A 20,278-nucleotide genomic window follows, 5' to 3' on the forward strand; every position below is an offset into this window, starting at 1 on the left:
GCTGAGCAGGGAGCCCGATGCAGGGCTCGATCCCGGGACTCCGGGACCATGACCTGAGCCAAAGGCAGGTGCTTAACTGACTAAGCTACTCAGGAGCCCCTGTTCTGTTTCTTAACAAGAGGATATTCATCCAGTGTATGATGTCAAATAAATCAGACAGAGAGAGAGACTAAAGACGAAGATTCCTAGCTAGAGGGGCACCTGGGTGGCGCAGTCGGTTGAGCGTCTGACTCTTGGTTACAGCTCAGGCCATGATCTCAGGGTCGTGGGATTAAGCCCTGCTTTGGGCTCCACACTCAGCACAGTCTGTTTGTCCCCCTCCCTGTGCTCCTCCCCACTGCTCTCTCTCTCTCTCAAAAAAAAAAATAAATAAATAAAAGTAAAAAAACAAAAAAACAAACCACCAAAATTCCTAGCTAGATTCCACACTAGCTGTGTGGCCATGGACAAATCGCTTAACATGTCAAGGCTATTTCCTTATCTCTAAAATAAGACTGTGACACTGTATGATGTCTAGTTTCCTTTCAGTTCTGACATTCAAGGACATTGAAATTACTTGAAGTTTACTGTATAATGTAATTTAACTGGATGTATTCACTGAGAAGTGTTATAAAATGTCTTTGCCTGAATGGAGGAAGAGCAGCTTTCAGGTTGGAAGACCAGATTTGAGGCTCTGCCTTGCAGATTCATGAGTCTCTTATTTGGAGGGGATTGCTTTGACACGTTTTCTTTGTTGATTAACATAGTTAACAGTCCAGGGGCATCTGGGTGGCTCAGTTGATTAAGGGTCTGCCTTTGGCTCCGGTCATGATCCCAGAGTCCTGGGATCCAGTCCCGCATCAGGCTCCCTGTTCAGCAGGAAGCCTGCTTCTCCCTCTGCCTCTGCCACTCCCCCTGCTTGTACTCTCTCGCGCTCTTTCTCTCTGAGTGTCAAATAAGTAAATAAAATCTTTTTTAAAAATAATAAAAATAAAATATAGTCCAAAAAATATATAAAAAAATGAAAAAATAAAAGTTATATTCCAGAATGTTAGACATCAAGAATATTTCTCTAAAACACACCGGTTTGTTTTCTCCTGACTTCCCCTGTAAGAATAGAGTTGACAGTGCCCTGGGAAAAAAAGCCCCCAGCAGACTGAGCTACAGACCCTTCCTGAGGTTGAGGAGGTGGTCTCAGCTGTGCGAAGGTGGAAGATGTGGTCTTGCCAAGCATCTGCCTCTCTCTCCCATGCTGGGGTTTATTCCCCAACCTTCTCTCACCCTTCTCCCTGCAGTTGGAAAGGTCTTTCAAGTTCATGAGAGAGGCTGAGGACCAGCTGAAGGCTATCCCTCAATTCTGTTTCCCTGATGCCAAGGATTGGACTCCTGTCCAGCAATTTACCAGGTATGTGCTGACATCTCCCTTCCCCACCCCAGAGGCTCAGGCAAAAACCAGGGAGGGCGTCAGGACAAACGCCACAATTCGGTCTTACTGCTAGCAATCCTGATGGGCCTCAGGCTAGAGATTGTCCCCACCCATGTTTTAAAACCTCCCTGAAGATAAGAACCACCTTGCTAAATATGCAGATTCCCAGGCCTCCCATTCAGTCTGGGCTTATGTTTGGTTCATAAGCCTCTGTGAAGGGCAAAAGTAATTCTTGGTCTCGGAGAAGCTAGAGGAACATTGTCTGTCTCCCTTCCTTGTCCATGCTCTTTAATAGCAGCCCATCCAGCTGTTAACTCAGATTGTGACAGCTTTATGTTTCTGCTTTAACCGTGTTGTTACATACCGGTATTTTTTTATCAGGTGTTTCAGCAATTGACCAAACTCAGGGGGGTGCATATCCTGTGTTTGAGGCACACTGTGTTCTTTGAAGTTGGCCTAGCAGTCTCTCAGGGGGCTCTGAAGAGACAGTTCTCGGGGAGGGTCGCCCCAGGAGCAGTTTCTAGAGGGACACAGAACTGTTCCCCTGTTCAGCTGCTTCTTCCCTGAGTCACATCCTGAGAACAGCGGATGCCGTCTCATCCTTGAGCTCACAGAAGGCAGTAGTCACAATAGATGCTCCGTAAGTGACTGCATGTCTGGGGCAACGGGACGGCTCAGGTGATAGAATGCTATGAGGCCTCATCCTCTCAGGATGCAGTGACACTGTAGGTTTCCCTCTCCCTGACACCCCAGAACTACAGGCGCACAGAGTCCCTGCACAGATGGACAGGCAGGACAGGGAGCAGCCCTTTTTGACAGCCCCTTCCAGAATGTCCCGATTGCTCTCGGCCAGGTGTCTTTTGTTTTGTTTTGCTATGTAATTTACTTTTGTTTCCCCAACTGCAGTGAAACCTTCTCATTTGTCTTAACTGGAGAAGATGGGAGCAGACGTTTCGGTTACTGCCGAAGACTGCTGGTTAGTAACACTCTACTGTTGGTCTGCCAGAGCTCTGGGCAGCCCTGGGCAGCACTGGGTCCTGGGGCTTCACCGTGTGCCACAAGAGAAGAGGCAGGGAATGTGACAGGTTCATCAGTGGAGTTAAACGCATGGAAGATTTGGGGGTTCATAGAAATCTTACTGGAAGAAGGGAAAAAGAACTCCGTCTCCTTTAGAAAGAAAATACATCCTCCATTATTTCCCCTGCTAAGTAAAAGACCTTTCTGTCCTTAAGCCAAATGTTCTTTCTAATAAAACTTGCTAAACGGACCCGGAGAGCTTACAGCGCACACATTCATAATGGTTGCTAAGGGCCAAAGAAGGATAGTTCTGTTGTTCATGCTGCAAATCATTCAAGAATGTGTACTTCAGAACAATCACCCTTAGAAGTCAGAATTGTATTCCAGTGAAATGATCATGCTAACCCATTGTAGAGCTTGTCTGTTTGAGACCCATTCTTTTGGAAATCTTTAGTAGGAGCAAATCCTTTTCCACTGAGTGTATGAGTCCTTGAAATAAGCTGATAGAATTTCGAGCCAAGATTAATGCACAACACATAGTAGGTACTCAATAAATATTTGTTGAATTAATTAGTGAATAAAAGCATGGCTAACAGTTTTAAAACAGTTTTAAGTAGGATAATAAGGTTCGGTGATGAAATTAATTTGACGTTTTGAGATTGATTTTCATTTTGGTTGGAAAATTAGCTTAAAATTTAAGGCAGTTTCCAAAAAGGATGTTCAGAAATGATCTCTGATTCGGAATTATCATTATAATAAACAACATTTGGTTTCAAGGTAACTCCTTAAGAGGGACCACAGTGATTTGGGTAAACAAGTTAAGCCTCCTTACTTCATGGTTCCATAGGCCATGTTGAACACCTACTGTGTGCACAACACCCTTCATTTGGTCCCTTTAGGAGAATATAAATATATATACCACACAACCAGAAGTGCTCCCCACCTATAAAATGGTGTATTGGTAACTACTTACCTAATGGGTTTTCAAAGCTGCAGTGGGGAAACATCTGGCACATGTTAGGCACTTTAAAATGTTTGGGTTCTCTACCTTGAGATGGTAGCACTCATGATTTCCTTGTTTCACTCCAAAAAGCCTGGTGGCAAAGGGAAGCGTCTCCCTGAAGTTTACTGCATCGTGAGCCGCCTGGGATGCTTCAGCCTCTTTTCAAAGGTAAGGACTTGGGCCTCAGAGGAGGGAGGAAGGGAAGGCAAGGTAGAACCGGGGAGGACACGGGAAACACCTTGACTCCTGGTACTTTTATAATCGTATTCCAACATGGTTTCCTTCCCACTTCCTCCCCCCATCACCTCCGCTGTTCTCTTATCATTATACCTACAGTGAGAGCCAGTGAAGGTCAGGGCCCACAGAAAGGGGTTGGGGGGAGAGTCAAAGTAATTGCAGAGGATGGAAGGGGCAGATGATCTTCCCAGAATATTCCTTGTGTTTTACTTTCTTCTAAGCATTGTGTTTTGTCCTATTTGCTTTTGCATGACAAAAAGGCCACTTGGATGGATGAACGCATAAGTGTGGTGTGAGATGTTTACTATTGTAGTAGTGCTCTAAATGGATCAAAATCTTAACATAATCTGGTCCTCTTTTTGGGAAGATGAGCCAATGTATCGAGACCCAGGAATTGCCATACTGAATTGGTTCATCCACCTCACTATCCTGGGTGGGTGGAGAGGAGCTAATTACTATTGTGTATGTTGATAATCTCAAAGATTAGGTATAAACCAACATTCATTTCCAACATTTCATACATTAACCAGGCATAAGTATCTAATCCATAAATTGATTTTAAATTCTTCTTGAGCGTGTATTTCAGTCTGAGCTTTCTTTCAGAGAGTTGAAGTGCTATGTCTGCTGTGCAGCAGCCCTTCTAAAAGCATTGCGAATCTACCTCCTGCCCACTCTCAGAGGAAGCCTGACTTACACTGATCTAGTGTAACCTCTTGCCTTGGTAGAACTTGTACTTGTGTGCAAGTCTGTTAGAAATAAAGAACGGGGGGCGCCTGGGTGGCACAGCGGTTAAGCGTCTGCCTTCGGCTCAGGGCGTGATCCCGGCGTTGTGGGATCGAGCCCCACATCAGGCTCCTCTGCTGTGAGCCTGCTTCTTCCTCTCCCACTCCCCCTGCTTGTGTTCCCTCTCTCACTGGCTGTCTCTATCTCTGTCGAATAAATAAATAAAATCTTTAAAAAAAAAAAAAAAGAAATAAAGAACGGTATCGATATATCTGTGTTCCTGCCTCCACTCCACCGAGGTGGTAAGCCTTGCACGTGGAAGCTGGTCTTTTACAGGCTCAAGGACAGTAATGCATTACTGCTCACGCAGGTCTCTCCCGGGGGGTTGTGTAAACGTGGAAATAAGGCTGTGTCACAGCCTTTGCTGTTGGGAGAATGCTTACGGAAGGTAGAAGTGAAACAGCCGAGTTAGCCCAGTGTCCAGTGGTGGCTTTGGAATTCATGTGAGCTCCATTGTCTTGTCATGGATGGGGGATGACAAGCAAGTCCGCGTACTGACACGCTGTGTGATGCGCAGTTCTGTGCTGTCAAGGCATTTTTGTGACTAGGGGATATTGTGGGAGTGTGGTGTGATGACTTGCCAGAGACCAAACAGCACATATGCTGGCTAGAACCAGAAACAGCTTTGGCAAACTGATCTCTAAAACCCGAACTATTTTCAGGGGAGGGACAAGGGTGACTAAAATGACAAACTGTCCTATTGTACAGAGAAAGGAATCAGGGGCTCCTAGCTGACTCAGTCGGTAGAGCATGTGACTCTTGATCTCAGGGTTCTGAGTTCAAGCCCCACATTGAAAAGCAAAAACAAAAAAGGAAGGAAGGGAGGAGGGAAGGGAGGAAGTTGGGAGGCAAGGAAGAAGGGAGGGGAATCCTGTTCAAGAAGAACAGCTCTCAGAATCTCTGAAGAAAATTATACCATTAAATATTACTACAGTCATGCTGCCTAACGAGCCCCAGTGGCTTAAAGCACTGGTCATTTATTCTTACAGACGCGCAGGTCAGCTGGGGCTCGGTTTGGCTCTTCTCCACTGAGCTCACTCGTGCGTTGTGGGCACGCTGGGAGTTGGCTGCCCCAGGCTGCCAGGTCTCACTGTAGGCTGCCAGTCTGGGGTTGGAGCTAGTCCACATGTCTGGCATCCTCCTCAGACAGTGAGCTGGCCCAGGAGTGCAGTTCTTGTAGCTGACACACAGGCCAAGAGGGCAAGCAGAAACATAAGAGAGGCCTCTGAAGGCCCAGGCTTAGAACTGGGGCACTGTCACTTCTGCCTCAGTGTTCCTCGGCCTTTCTTTATTACCAGCCCTAACCAGCCTTTTAAGATTTTTTTCCCTGAATTGCCTCCCCACCCCCATAAGATTCTTTTTAATTTTTTGTCATATTATTTTTTTATTGTGCTAAAATAAACATAACATAAAAGTTACTTTTTTTTTTTTTTTTAAGATTTTACTTATTTATTTGACAGAGAGAGACAGCCAGAGAGAGGGAACACAAGCAGGGGGAGTAGGAGAGGAAGAAGCAGGCTCCCAGCGGGGCTTGATCCCACAACGCCGGGACCATGCCCTGAGCCGAAGGCAGACGCTTAACAACTGAGCCACCCAGGCGCCCCAAAAGTTACTATTTTAGCCATTTTTTAAAGATTTTGTTTTTAAGCCATCTCTGCACCCAACATGAGGCTTGAACTCACAACCCCGAGATCAAGAGTTGCATGCTCTCCCGACTGAGCCAGCCAGGTGCCACTATTTTAGCCATTTTTAAGTGTACAGTTGATTAGCATTATGTTCATTCACATTGTACATAACCGTCACCATCATCCCTCTCCAGAATTTTTAAACCTGAACCAAAACTCTGCACCCATTAAACACTAATTCTGCATTCCCTTTTTTCCCTAGCCCTGGCAGCCACCATTCTGCTTTCTGTTTCTATCAGTCTGATTATTGCAGGATCTCATGGAAGTGGAATCAGAAATTTATCCTTTTGTGACTGGCTTATGTCCTCAAGGTTCATCCATATTGGAGCATATGTCAGAATTTTCTTCCTTTTTGAAGCTGAGGAGCAGTCTATTATTTGTATATATCACATTTTCTTTATCTGTTTATCTGTAGATGGACATTGGCGTTGTTTGCACATTTTAGTTATTGTGAATTATGCTGCTACGAACATGGCCATTCAGATATCTGAGTCCTTGCTTTCAAATCTTTGGGCTTTGTATCCATAAGTGTGGAATTACTGGATCATATGGTAATTCTATGTTTAATTTTTTGAGGAACTACCATATCTACAATCTTTTTAATTTTAATAATTAATTTCATTTAACCTACATATCCAAAATATTGTTTCAACATATAATCAATATGGTCATTGATAATTTACATCCTTAATTTTGTATTCTGAAATCTGCTGAGGATTTTACATTTACAACACATCTGAATTCAGACTGGCCACATTTCAAGCATTCGGTGGCTACATGTGGTATTATTATAAATGGTATTTTTATTTAAACTCTTTGATCCACAACTAGATTATGGAGGGTCTTGCATTTAGATTTTTTAAAATAACAGTTTTATTGAGATATAGTTTGTAAACCATAATATTCGCCCATTTAAAATCTAAGATTCAGTGGCTTTTAGCATATCCACACAGTTGTGTAATCATCACCACATTTATAGGACATTTTTATCACCCCAGCAGGCAACGCCTATACCCACGAGCAGTCACTTCCCAACCCTAGTAATTGCCAATCTGCTTTCAGTCTCTATGGATTTGTCTATTCTGAACATTTTATCCAAGTGGAATCATACAGTAAGTGGCCTTTTGTGACTGGTGTCTTTGACTTAGTCTGATCATTTCAAGGTTCATCCAGGTTTTAGTGTGAACAGTATCTCATTCCTTTTTATGGCTGATACTGGCATATAATGGAATATCACATTTTGTTTATCCACTTATCAGTTGATGGACATTTAGGTTACTTCCCCTTTTTGACTATTATAAATAGTTCTGCTGTGAACATTAATGCACTACTTTTTGGGTTTGTTTAAAAATATTTATTTATTTATTTGAGGGAGAGAATGTGCACACGCAGCGGGGAGGGGCAGAGGGAGAGGGGGAGAGATCTCAAGCAGACTCTACACTGATTGTGGAGCCCGACAAGGGGCTTGATCTCACAACCCTGAGATCATGACCTGAGCCAAAATCAAGAGTCAGACACCTGGGGCGCCTGGGTGGCTCAGTCGTTAAGCATCTGCCTTCGGCTCAGGGCGTGATCCCAGCGTTCTGGGATTGAGCCCCGCATCAGGCTCCTCTGCTGGGAGCCTGCTTCTTCCTCTCCCACTCCCCCTGCTTGTGTTCCCTCTCTCGCTGGCTGTCTCTCTCTCTGTCAAATAAATAAATTAAATCTTTAAAAAAAAAAAAAGAGTCAGACACCTAACTGTGCCACCCAGGCACCCCAATGTACTAGTTTTTGTGTGAACATGTTTTCATTTCTGTTGCGTAAATATCCAGAAGTGTAATTGCTAAGTCATATGGAAGCACTGTCTTTAACCTTTTAAGGAAGTGCCAGACTGCTTAGCAAAGGGGCTTCACATTCCCACCAGCAGCACATGAAGATTCCAGTTTCTCCACTTGCTTGTCAGCACTTGCTCTTGTCTATCTTTTGGTTATAGCCATCCTAATTGGTATGAAGTGGTATCTCATTGTGGTTTCAGTTTGCACTTCCCTAATGGCTACCCTCAGAGAAATTTTAACTCCACAGATACACTGGAGATCTTTTTAGGTACTGTGGGCCTTTAAAAGGCTACAAACCGGGGCGCCTGGGTGGCTCAGTTGTTAAGCGTCTGCCTTCGGCTCGGGGCGTGATCCCGGGGTCCTGGGATCGAGCCCCACATCAGGCTCCTCTGCTGCAAGCCTGCTTCTTCCTCTCCCACTCCCCCTGCCTGTGTTCCCTCTCTTGCTGGCTGTCTCTCTGTTAAATAAATAAATAAAATCTTAAAAAAAAAAAAAAGCTACAAACCATTGTATTATCTAAGTTTTTTTCAGCACCACCCCCAACAACCAATTTTTATCCCCTTGAGGGCAGTATTGCTCCCATTGAGAATGCATATATTAGCCCAGTAAGTTACATGGCCAAACCCAGAGTCAAGGGGGTCAAGAAACTTTACCACTTTAGAGGGAAGAACTGCAAAGGCACATGGCAAAGGAGTGGGTGCACAGAGGGGAAACGTGGGGCAATAACATATAGGGTGAAAGACACTTTCAGTTTGGCTTGATGGGGACAGCAGGACTTCCCCATAATTCTTCAGTCACTGGGGCAGGCCCACTTTACTGAGAACAGAGCTATACCTTGGTGCCCTGACTTCAGGATAGCTAAGCTGCTTTTGTGATCCTTGCAGATCTTGGACGAGGTGGAAAAACGGCGAGGCATCTCTCCTGCCCTGGTACAGCCCCTCATGAGGAGTGTCATGGAAGCCCCTTTCCCAGCACTGGGCAAAACCATTGTTGTCAAGAACTTCTTGCCAGGATCGGGAACTGAGGTAAGCTGTCAGATTCCCGTTGTCTCCTAGAGGAGAGAGTGGCCCAGACCAAGGGGCTGGCCATCAGTGAGCTGTCACATCAGTGAATGTGACATCAGGCATCGTAAAATCCACCATGAGTCCTGTCCATCCATTCCAGGATTCAGTCCCAGAGAGCAACCCCTAGAGCTATGCCATGGCAGCACTGGTGTTTCCTTACATGACATTGGCCTTTCAGGTTAGGGACCTGCATTGAACATCCTTAGCTTCTCTTACTAGCCCATTACACTCACAGATTGTATTTAAACCTATTTACAATTTTTGTTCTCCATCTCCTGTATAACTTCATAATGTAAAACAGATTATTTTCAGGGAAGACAAGGTTACATACTACTTTTTATTCACCTGTCTAGGACTTTGAAGTATGTCCCTTTGCTTGGCTAGGTTGGAATTTAATGCAGGACTTGATTTTTATCCTTCCCATTCCCTTTATATGGCTCTGTGGATATCACTAGGCAGATTCCATTCAGCCTTGAGTCTCCAGTTCCAAAAACCAAAGCAGGTCACCTCTGGAGACAGGGGAGGGATAAGGTTAGGTCTGGGGTATTCAGGAACAACTTAGTTTCCCACAACAGAGGGAAGCATTCTCCGTGTTGCTGGAGAGTACTATACTATTCTATACCAGATGCAGGTGGCTTGGCCATAAGGATGTTAACATTAGTGAGCCCCACTATGGGGGCAACACCGGGCAGGTGCCATGCTCAGAGTAAAACACCAGTCTCTGCTCACTATGAAGAAGTCAGCTATTTAATTTATTTGATACAAAGAGAGAGAATGTGTGCATAAGCGGGGGGGGGGGCAGAAGAAGAGGGAGAAGCAGACTCCCCCCCACCCCGAGCGGGGAACCTAACGGCAGGGCTTGATCCCAGGATCCCGGGATCATGACCTGAGCCAAGGGAGACACTTAATTGATTGAGCCACTCAGGTGCCCCAGAAGTGAGCTATTTAAAGAGAAAAACACACATGAGTAGTGACTTGAAATGAATTTGGGAACATTTCAACAAGTACAGGATGAGAAGATGTGCCCACTCAGCATACAAGCTGTAAGAAACATCATAAGGAAGGGGGATTGGCACGGGGTTGGGTTTATTGAGAAATGCCTTCCAGGCGAGGTGAGTGTTGGAAGTGCTGCTTGATCTGTTGTTGGTCCTTCTGCGTGAGCCTGTGACTTCCTCCATTCCAGCAGTTAATTCTCCCTCGTGAGGCAGACACAGTCTCCTGTGGGACTCTAAGCGACAGGACGTCACCAGTCATGGAACTCCCAGGGAGGTGGATGGTCCAGATATGTCCCTGGCAGGCAGAGCCTCGAAACGTCTGGGGCCACGGGCCATTGATACTGCCATCCTGTCTCCCCACCTCCGTCTGAACTTTCCTCACACTCAGCTGCAAGACAGAGTTCCTGCCCAGTGTGCCTGCTCCTCAGTCTCCTAGGATCCTTCTCTTCCCCAATCACTTTTGACTTCTTCGTTTTCTTTCCCTCTTCCCCTGCGAATGGCTCACCCCTGCTGAGGACGTCAGAGCCTCTCCTCATGGCTGCTCCTCCTGTTCCCCCGCAGGTGATTGAACTGTGCCGCCCACTGGACTCCCGGCTGGAACACGTAGACTTCGAGTCTCTCTTCTCCTCTCTCAGCGTCCGCCACCTGCTCTGTGTTTTTGCCTCCCTGCTTCTGGAAAGGAGGGTCATCTTCATCGCAGACAAGCTCAGGTACCAACCTTGGCAGCTTCTACTAAAGTGTCTAAATGACAGTCAGTGGCGGACTGTCCAGAGCGTGTGGGGCAGGGGATTGCCCGCGACTGCAGGGGACACACCTCTGAGGGAAGAGTGCAGACCAGTGGGCAGCGAGGATGGCAGGCTTATAAGGCACACCGGTTCTGTAAAACCACGTAAGCCTGTGCTTCTGTGCGCTACTTACATGATAGCCGCCAGCCTTCCGTCATCCCGCGGTGTGCTGGGTGCTCTGCTGTGTGCTGAAGGAACGAGGGTAAAAGCGCAGAGCTGTACTCACAGTTTTCAGTCAGGGCGGGGCGGTGGGGCGGTGCGGAGCAGTGAGCAGAGCCCCGGTACTGTGCCGGCAGGGCTTACCAGAGCGGTGCATTCTAGACACCTAGGAGGGCACTCAAGCTCAGAGAAGGCCAGTTCTGGCGGAGTCCTGAGACTAAGAGCAAGTGGAAAGCACATTCCAGGCTAAAGGAGCTCTAGCTATCTAGACAAAGGCAAGGAGACAGGAAGCCGAGCACGTCGCCTTCAGAAACTGTAAAGCAGTTCACTGCAGCTAAGCAGAGAAAAGGCAGGGTGTGGGGCAAGGAGCCAAGGTTCACAGAGCCCGGCAGGGCCATGCTAAGCACAGATGGATCCCCAAGGCGGCCCTTCCTCTCAGAGTTAAAATAAATGACACAGAATCACACACACCTGCTCACTGCTTGGTAGGATGCCCCCCATGTCCTGAGGGTCACGTCAGTGATTTGCAAAACCCATGCAGACAGGGATTTGAGTGAATTCTGAACTTAAAAAAAAAAAAATTCCTGGCATTTTCATCACTTCAAAATACTGAATCAGAGCCTTCTTTGCTGCCAAACTGAGGGCATAGCAGCACGGGTGGTGACCGCCACTCCAGTTAGGGCTGAAATGTGGGGCCCAGCCATAGATGGGCCAGCCAACCAGGGAAAGCAGATGAGGCCAACCGAGGAGTCCATCTGGGAAGAAGAAATGCCAAAAACACAAAAATCGAAGAACTGCGGTTTGGAGAGGAAATAGGACTCCCAAATCTGGAAAACAAAAGCGAGGAAGAAGAATAGGAAAGGAAGAACAGAAAGGACAGAAGGTACGAATGTGGAGCTCATCAGGAACGTGGTAGGAAATGGAATCCAGTCCTCTCCTCCCACTCCAGCCCATCTGGTCATCTTGGTGATGCTTCTCCTTGGACCGCAGCCACTTGGCTATCCCCAGTGTGCTCCCACCCCGGTTTTTAGCGAGCTCTTCACTTTTACTGTCATGCTTCTTGCACTCCCCATGCACTGGGGTCCGCACAGGAAGCAGCTGGTGCTGGGCGCGGGCAGCTCTCCAAGCCCGCCGGGCACTGGGGAATTCAGACGGGAGAGTTCTAAGGTTGGGGCTCTGGAAGCAAAAGATGAGTAATAACCCTTCAGTGACTGGGGTCGGATTTCCTGGAGTAGCTGTCTGTATTCTCTGGAAGCCCCGCTCTGTCCGCCGGAAGTAGAATTCTCAGGCTCCACTGTAGGGGGAGGGGAAAGTGCTGGCTCTCAGGAAGGCCGAGGCAAGAAGTAAAGGCCCCAAGGAAACCTGCTGCCCCCCCAAGACTGGAGATGGGGCCAAACAGTCCCACGAGGAGCTTGCTGCCGGGTTGAAGACGGTACACTCGGGAAGGAAATGTCTGGAAAGATGGGCATGGTTGGAAAGGAGCGTGCCCTCCCCAGCCTTCCCTCCCTGACAAAGGAGAACACAAAGCATCATCTGTTTTTCTGTCAAAGTACAATGAATGAGAAGGTGGGAACAGAAAGGGTCAAAGACAGATGCATCCTTGAAGGGCAGCAGAGGGGATGGGTCAGGCTTCAGGTACAAAGACACCTGGAAATGCTCATGACAATGATGTCTGGAGGGGACTTGCCCATCTCTCATTCCTGCCCTGACAGATTTCTGGGTTGACAGGCTGAAGCCCCTCCCCCAGAGCTGCTCTAACAAGAGACAAAGGAAAGTGAAGGAACTCCATCCCTGAGAATGGACCCTGCCCCGTGGCTGCATCTGGGTTGGTTCTCCCAGCCCCTCCCCTCCTGCTCTGGGGCAGCTTTACTCGGGGGACAGGTCACCGATGTGGTCTGACTGCAAGGACTTCAGAGTGTCTCTCCTCGCCCCACTTTCCATGATGCCTGGTATTCTGCCCTTAGAGACAGAGTTCCCTTTGAACAGCAAACCTCCATGAGAGGGCAGAGGGGGTAAAATGCCAGCTGTGGCTATTGCTGGGACAGAGAGAACTTTGGTGCTCCCCTGAGTCCGGAGCCAGGCCACGGTGCAGTTAATTGCATATCCATCTCTCATTACACAGGATACGGGGCCCGAAGGTGCTCCCCGGAGGAGGGAGGAAGCCTAAGCATCCTCAGCTGTGGGCCCTGGTCTCCTCATTTATGAAACCAGGGCTCATCTGCGCCCAGGCCCCTCGTCACTGCGACTTGTGATGGCTCCCGTGTCACATCCCCAAAGGCAGTCAGCCCATGCTTTTCTTGCTACAAGTGGCTCAAAGTGCTCTCTCTCTTGCCCAGTAAATTATCTTTTCGTCCAATACCTGTTCCAGGCAGACCTAAAGAGGGAAAAATAAATAAATACAGGCCCATAGAGCTGAGGCAGGAAAAGAAGGAACTCTCACTCTGCGGGCCAGAGTGCTCCGGGCCTCCTGGAACCATGCTTCTTCGTGCCTTGCCCTCCCTTTGATCCTGGCCCAGAACCTAAAGGCCCCATTCCTGACCCCACCTCATCAGGTGTCCTGTGCTTTCCAGAGTATCCCAGGAGACGACCATCTCATGTGCCTAGCTGTGTAATGAGGGGAGAGGACTGTCTAATGCCTGTAGGACCCCTCTGGCTCAAATGCTGTGTGACTCGATGAACTTGCTGCTGAGGGAAAGTCAGCCCCAACACCCCACCCCTCCCTGTGCTCCATAGGCTCACTCCTCTCCCGGCTTCATCTGGTTCATTAGAAATCACCTGGGTAGTCTGTCCCTGCTACTGCGGCCTCCCTGAGAGCGATTGTAATCCCTGACACTTCAGAGCTGGTGTGACACCCAAGTAACTGGGCATGCTCATTTAATGCCCCTCTTAACGTTACTGGGGTTAGAGTTAAATACGCACCATGTTGTGGGTCCTCTCCAGGATTCCCAGGCCTCTGCTCTAGACTGTGCTCAGAAGTTGGGGCACCTCCGCACCTCCTTTTGCAGCTTACACTGTCTACTTCTGATGGCCTCATTGCCAGGTCTCTCTGACCCTCAGTTGTGACCCCTTCCCTAACAGGCCAACTAAGCCAGTACAGGGAAGTCTAGCTCACCTGGAAGAAAATGACTCAGCTGGGGCTCCTGGCTGGCTCAGTCAGTGGAGCATGCGACTGTTGATCTTAGAGTTGTAAGTTCAAGCCCCACATTGGTGTAGAGATTATTTAAAAATAAAATCTTAAGAAAGAGGGGGAGGGAGGAAGAAATGGAAGGAAGGAAGGAAGGAAGGAAGGAAGGAAGGAAGGAAGAAGGGAAGAAAGGAAGGGGAGGGAGGAAGGAAGGAAGGAAAGGGAGGAAGGGAAGAAAGGAAGGGGAGGGAAGAAAGGAAGGGGAGGGAGGGAGGGAGGAAGGAAGGAGGAAAGGAAGGAAGGGAGGGAGGGAGGGAGGAATGTCATGTGTGTGAAGTTGCTGAATGAAAAAGCTAGAAGCCACCTTCCCTTCTCCGGCCTGCTCTGCTTACTAAGTATCCTTCCAGGAGGAATGTGGCTCCACCTAATGCTGCCTGATTTACAGGCAAAGAGCCATAGAGAATTGAAGGGTTCTTTGGCCAGGCTGTGACAACCTAGGGCTTGGGAGACAGGGACTGGCTGCAAGTCGTCTGAGCTGGGAAAGTCTATGAGGAGAGCCTTCAGCATAAGCTCCCATGGGGTTTCATCCTCGTCACCGGGCACAGTACTCCACACGCCACACGTGATCCCACATCCAGGCCTATTCAGCTAGAAGCGGGAGCAAACCTCCTCATTCTTCTGATGACCCCCAACCTTTGCGAGACCACAGAACACAAGAGAGCAGGACATGCCACGAGCTCAGTGAGTGGCCGTGTGGCATCCCGGCGTGGACATTAACCTGCATTCGCCCTGTAGTCGTGCCGCCCTCCCCCCCCCCCCCCCCCCCACACACACAATGTATTTACTCTTCATTGCTAGTGAGGCTGCCCACTGCAAGAGGAAGTAGCTGGGACTTGTGGCAAATACTGAATGAGTTATAAAAGAGTTTTAAGTCGAGCCAAAAATCTATCAAATTTAGAATAACATTTTTGCTCCGTTTCATCTTTGGAGTGGACACTGAGTGTTTCTTAAGGCTCTGTCAAGCCAAAGTTTGACAGATGGAAAAGAGAGAATGTTGTTGTGATGGTTCGTTCTGTTGTCATAGCAACCCAAATAAATATTTTCTTATAACCCTTTCTTTATTTCCCCAATGATAAACATTTGTTTTTTAGTTTATTAATTTCAATTCCCAACGTTTTGACTAATCTACAGACCAGGCTGAATAATAAAGTCAGAGCTGCACAAAAACAGATTTGTTCAAAAGTTTTAGATGGGACAAAGTTTTTAACACTTGAGAAATTTCCTTTTTATCTTTTTGGAGTGCCGGAAGACTATAAGCCAAATGACTACTGGCTAATGACAAGTTAGGATTAGATGGTCAAATCTTTTTTTTTTTTTTAATATTTATTTATTTATTTCACACACACACACACACACACACACACACACACACCAAGCAGGGGGAGAAGCACAGGGAGAGGGAGAAGCAGACTCCCCACTGAGCAGGGAGTGTGATGTGGGGCTCGATCCCAGGACCCTGGGATCATGACCTGAGCCAAAGGCAGACGCTTAACTGACTGAGCCACCCAGGGGTCCCAAGGTGGTCAAATCTTGATAAATACTGGAGTTTGCGCCTTGGCTTTGGCCCATGAATAATTGCACAGATAAGTTCCCAGCTAGCTATGAACCTTCGTCCTTTTGTGTGCTCCTTTTGGTTGTTGTTCTTTATCGGTTTCTGTAAGCCTAAGTGGGAACCCCCCGTCCTATCTAGAATCAGTTGTCCTCAGCAGTGTTTGCCATCTCCGATAAAGGTAGGGTTTGTGAGCGTGCCCTCTCTAGGCAGATGAGCTTGCCCGAGGCCCACCTGCAGCGTTGGTGGCTGCCAGCTTGGTGGTCTGGCAGCCAGAGTTCTACTTCAGAGGTCCCCAGCATGGCTGCCAGTCTTAGAGATACATACATTTCATTCAGCAAAAGCCTACAAAAAATACAGCTTTAGTAACATAATGGCATCAGTCTGATGAAATATTAAGTATGAACTATTTTTGCATCTGAACACCAAGAGGGTAATATTTGGAGCAAGATTGGAGACTAGTGTAACCACAGTTGTCTTCTACATCAAACCCATCACTAGCAAAATCTTGGGCTGCAAATGTGTTCCGGTTCTTCCATCAGGGGTCAGATGCTCCCAGGCTGTGCTTGCTTTGTGCTGCCACCTTTCTGTGGCACTTACTGCAGGGACTTAAAACCCCTCCACTACTTTTATCTGTTAGTCTGTCCGTCCGATGGGACATCACCCCTGCTCTTCTGTCCTGTCTCCACTAATGAGCCGTAGGATTATCTCCCGATGAAAAGCCATGGTTCTTTTCACTTTCCAGCTATTTCCAGCGCCTGGTGTTCTCTCCCTCGTAGGTTTGTAGTTTGTAAACATTAAAGCTGGAAGGAAGTTAGAAATCATCTAGTCCATTTTACTTATTTTACAGATGAGGACTTTCAGGGCTTCTACCTGAGATCATACAGGGAGTAGTAAAGCCAGTTTTTTCGAGGCCCAGCCTATGTTTTTTGTTTTGTTTTTTAATTTGGCAACACATCACTTCCGGGTTTGAAAGTAGTCATAGAAATATGGCAGCCAGTGCATGGTGACATCCATCTCCCGCTAGGGCCCTCCAGGTACCAGCCCAGACTGAATTTGCCTTTCACTCATGTTCCTGGGAATGATACACTAGGAGAGACACTTTGCTTGGGATGCTAACGGATGCTGATGGGATCATTCCTCAGATTCCTGGGGAGTCTGTCTAACTCAGGAAACTCATTGTTTACTTTTCTGGTAGCATTTTAGAGAAGGCTCTGTGTTCAGTTCTTACTGGTTCCTAGATGAGTTGGAGGGTTGCTGAGCATAGTAACCCCACATATGGTGACAGGGGCTTGGTAGCAAGCAGAGCCAAAGTGTCTTCTCCAGGAGAACGTGAGTACACACCAGTGCATCCTGATGGCTCTGGTCTAATGCTTCAACCCTCACAGAGCACCGCCAAATAGCAAAGCATTCTGGGACCTGACCCTTCTCCCCTGTGCTCATCTTGAAGCCCTGTGGCCCAGCCAGCCTCCCACGTGGGCATCACCTCCCTCCCCTACTTTTGTACAAATGGATCACAGCTGCAGGCTGGTGTTGCTTTCCTCCACCCCCACGGTAACAGGAGCCAGCTGCGAGGGCTCTCTTCCTAGGACTTCCTCTAAAACATCGCCTCTCCTCCAGCCAGCAGACGCTCAATAACACTGTGTGGCGAGCTTACTTGAAAAGTCATCCTCAGCGTCGCCCAAACCAAAGCCTGTTCTTTCCATATTCCTAAGAGACCACCCATCCTAGCAGCGCCCACCCCTCCACTCCCCGTGGAAGGCTCCTCTAGCCTTCATGAGCCTGGGAATAAAATTTCATTAGCACTTGGAGCAGAGACTGAGAAACACAAGCTACACTTCTCTTCTCCTCTACCATTTATTTTGGGGGAAGAGTTGTCACTAACTACTATTTGCAGAATTCGTCCTTTCCTTCTAGTGTTTCAAAAGGGAGAGGTTGGTTTTTTGGGGGTTTTTTTCAGCATACTGTTGTGGGCTAGTGAGCAAGAGACATGAGCCACTCCTCAAACACTGCCCACCTGTTGTCGGGAGCACCCCGCGCTCTGTACGCGCCTGCCAGCGAGGTGCTGATGATGGCCAGGTGCCGCAACATTGGCTCCAGCTGCAGCCGCACATCAGACGACTTAAAAACAAACAAACCAAAACCACTTGTTAGGAGAGAGAGCAGCGGCAGCACCTACCTACCGTGGCCAGCAGGGTACCCAGCTGAGTTGTCATCATCGGTCCCCATCAATTGAATCCTTTAGCTCCGTGCATTCCAGTGGCAGGAATGAATTTGATCTTTCTCTCCGGAACATTTATTCACCCACTGTATGCATCTGGCTAGTACTGGCATTGCTTACCGTTTTTCCTGACCTGTTCCAACTGCCTTCCTCATCCGGCTGGTTCACACTCTGCAGCTGAAGGGGGGGGGCTCCCGGTGCCGCAGGCCCCCTTAGGCTTCCCCTAGGAGCCACAGGATGCTCTAGTGGCGGGGAGAACTCAGCAGCTGATGACACTTTCTCATTCCAGGGGTGAGGCCGCAAGAAAGCAAAAGGGCAGAAGGCCTTTTCTTTGAGCTGGAAAGAAAAACTTAAACACATTTATTTTTCTACTGCAGTGATTGAGAAAACCACAAAGGCTTCTCACTGTGCCTCTTCGTGCCTCCACTCCTCGCTTTGTATCTCTTCCCCTCCTCCAGGCGCCTCACTGCCCACCCTGAATGCAGAAGTCAGCCTCGGCCTAGGTCTCTTTAGCTCTTAAAACTCAAAAGAAGGGGCTCCTGGCCAGTTCAGTCGGTAGAGGATAAAACTCTTGATCTCAGTGTCATGAGTTCAAGCCCCGTGTTGGGTGTAAAGCTTATTAAAAAAAAAAAAAAAAAGATTCCAAAGAAGATGAACTCCATCTCTAAGGTGGCTTCAGGTCTAAAATTCTGTGATTCTATAACTTCCCTGGGGTCAGAAGTGCTTAAACCACAACTCTGAAAAAATGTGAAAGAACTCTCCAGCGTGGGCACTGCATTTTTATTCTCCATTAGCGAGCGGACGGAAGTGAAAACCTTCAGAGACAGCTGCAGTGGGCCCCGCATGCCAGCTCTCGCCACCGCGGCCCACACAGGAGCCACTCTTCCTCCAAGGCATATTTAGGAGCTTCCAACAAATGTGCTGTCCAAAGAGGTTTCATACACGAGGCTTCCTTCAGGGAATTCTTTCTCACCGTCTCTTTTAAGGTCCCTCTAGTCACTTGGGAATGAAAGCCAACATCCCAGTAAAACATGGAACATACCAGAATTCCAACTGAACCATCACTGTCTACCTGCCTCCAGCCTCCAGTTCTCTGGTCCAAATCATTGACTTCAGACCCTTTTTACTGCGGGCCCTAATGAACAATGCCGTTCACGTTCAGACCCAACGCATACACCACACACAGGTACACAGATCCTTATCTATGACTGGAACAAAACGCAGGACACACTCTCTTGTCTGTTCTTTTTGTTGTTCCTAAGGCTGATCACAGCCCACTAAAATTATTTCAGGACCCAGTGATGGGCTGCAGACTGTAGATTGAAAAAACCTGCTCCAAACCCAACTTTCCTCATTTCTATTTTAACATCCTGGTTTTCTACAACTGTAGTACGAGCAGATCAGCTTTCCAGATCAGTCACACACTGACACAGGTTAGTCCTAAAATTTTAAATTTTAGAACAAAGTAAATTCAACACATTCAGTGATCAAGGAAATTAAACACAAAGAGTAAGCAACGCGCTAATAGTATTTACATTCCTGAATATCTGAGAGAAAGGGATGCCTGAGAAAAAATGTTTCTCTGCTTTGAGAGAAGATTCTTTGAAAGGCAGATGTCACCCCAACCTGCCCGCTGAATTATTGCTGTTCTTCTTGGTGTAAATCCTAACAATTATTCTGTCTCGCTGTTACTCAACAGGTATAGAGAAGGTGTTATGTACCTTCTATACCTCCCTCTTATGAAGAAAGAATTATGGGTATTATGATAAGAACAAAATCTTGGGGTAGCGGCTTTCTTATTTTGGGGGTGATCATTTGAAAGAAATGACTAGGACCAAAGAGTGTGACATGTGGGTGCCGTGCTCCTAAGAAGCATTTCAGGCTCCACTGAGTGTTCCGAGAGTGATTATTTGCAAAGACGGGGAACAAGAAGGTCAGGAGGCTCATGCTGATAAATGAACAAGATTCCACATTACTCTTGTTCGTTTCGGGGGCCCCCAAATGCAGGTGGGATGGAAAAGGGAGCTAGTATGTATTTTAAGGATGTTCAGGGGATCCCAGGTTCAGAGGAATTCCTTTCACAGGTAAGTGATTTTTTCTTGGTTGTTTTTTTTTTAATTGTGATAAAATATACATAACAAAGTTTACTCTTTTAATCATTTTTAAGTACACAGTTCAGTGGCAGCATTAAGGACATTCACAGTGTTTGCAGCTGTCAGCACTGTCCATTTCCAGAACTTTTTCATCATCTCAAACTGAAAGTCTGTCCACTCTAGGTAACAGCTCCTCGTTCTCCCTCCCCCAGCCCCTGGTAACTTCTGTTCTACTCTGTCTCTATGAATGTGCCTATTCTAAGTCCCTCACCTGTAAGTGGAGT

General features: G+C 47.4%; 1 protein-coding gene across 2 annotated transcripts in view; it reads left to right on the forward strand.

Moving 5' to 3' along the window:
• The window catches only part of DENND2A (DENN domain containing 2A), a 71,972-nt gene that overhangs the window by 39,106 nt on the left and 12,588 nt on the right, over positions 1-20,278 (forward strand). For both annotated transcript variants that reach the window (XM_008697346.2, XM_008697347.2), the window contains exons 9-13: positions 1,275-1,384; positions 2,312-2,381; positions 3,516-3,593; positions 8,829-8,969; positions 10,565-10,713. In XM_008697346.2, coding sequence (XP_008695568.1) covers positions 1,275-1,384; positions 2,312-2,381; positions 3,516-3,593; positions 8,829-8,969; positions 10,565-10,713 — 548 coding nt within the window. The remainder of the gene's footprint in view (positions 1-1,274; positions 1,385-2,311; positions 2,382-3,515; positions 3,594-8,828; positions 8,970-10,564; positions 10,714-20,278) is intronic.

The sequence above is a fragment of the Ursus maritimus genome, unplaced genomic scaffold (genome assembly GCF_017311325.1).
Source record: "Ursus maritimus isolate PB19 unplaced genomic scaffold, ASM1731132v1 scaffold_3, whole genome shotgun sequence".
NCBI lineage: Eukaryota > Metazoa > Chordata > Mammalia > Carnivora > Ursidae > Ursus > Ursus maritimus.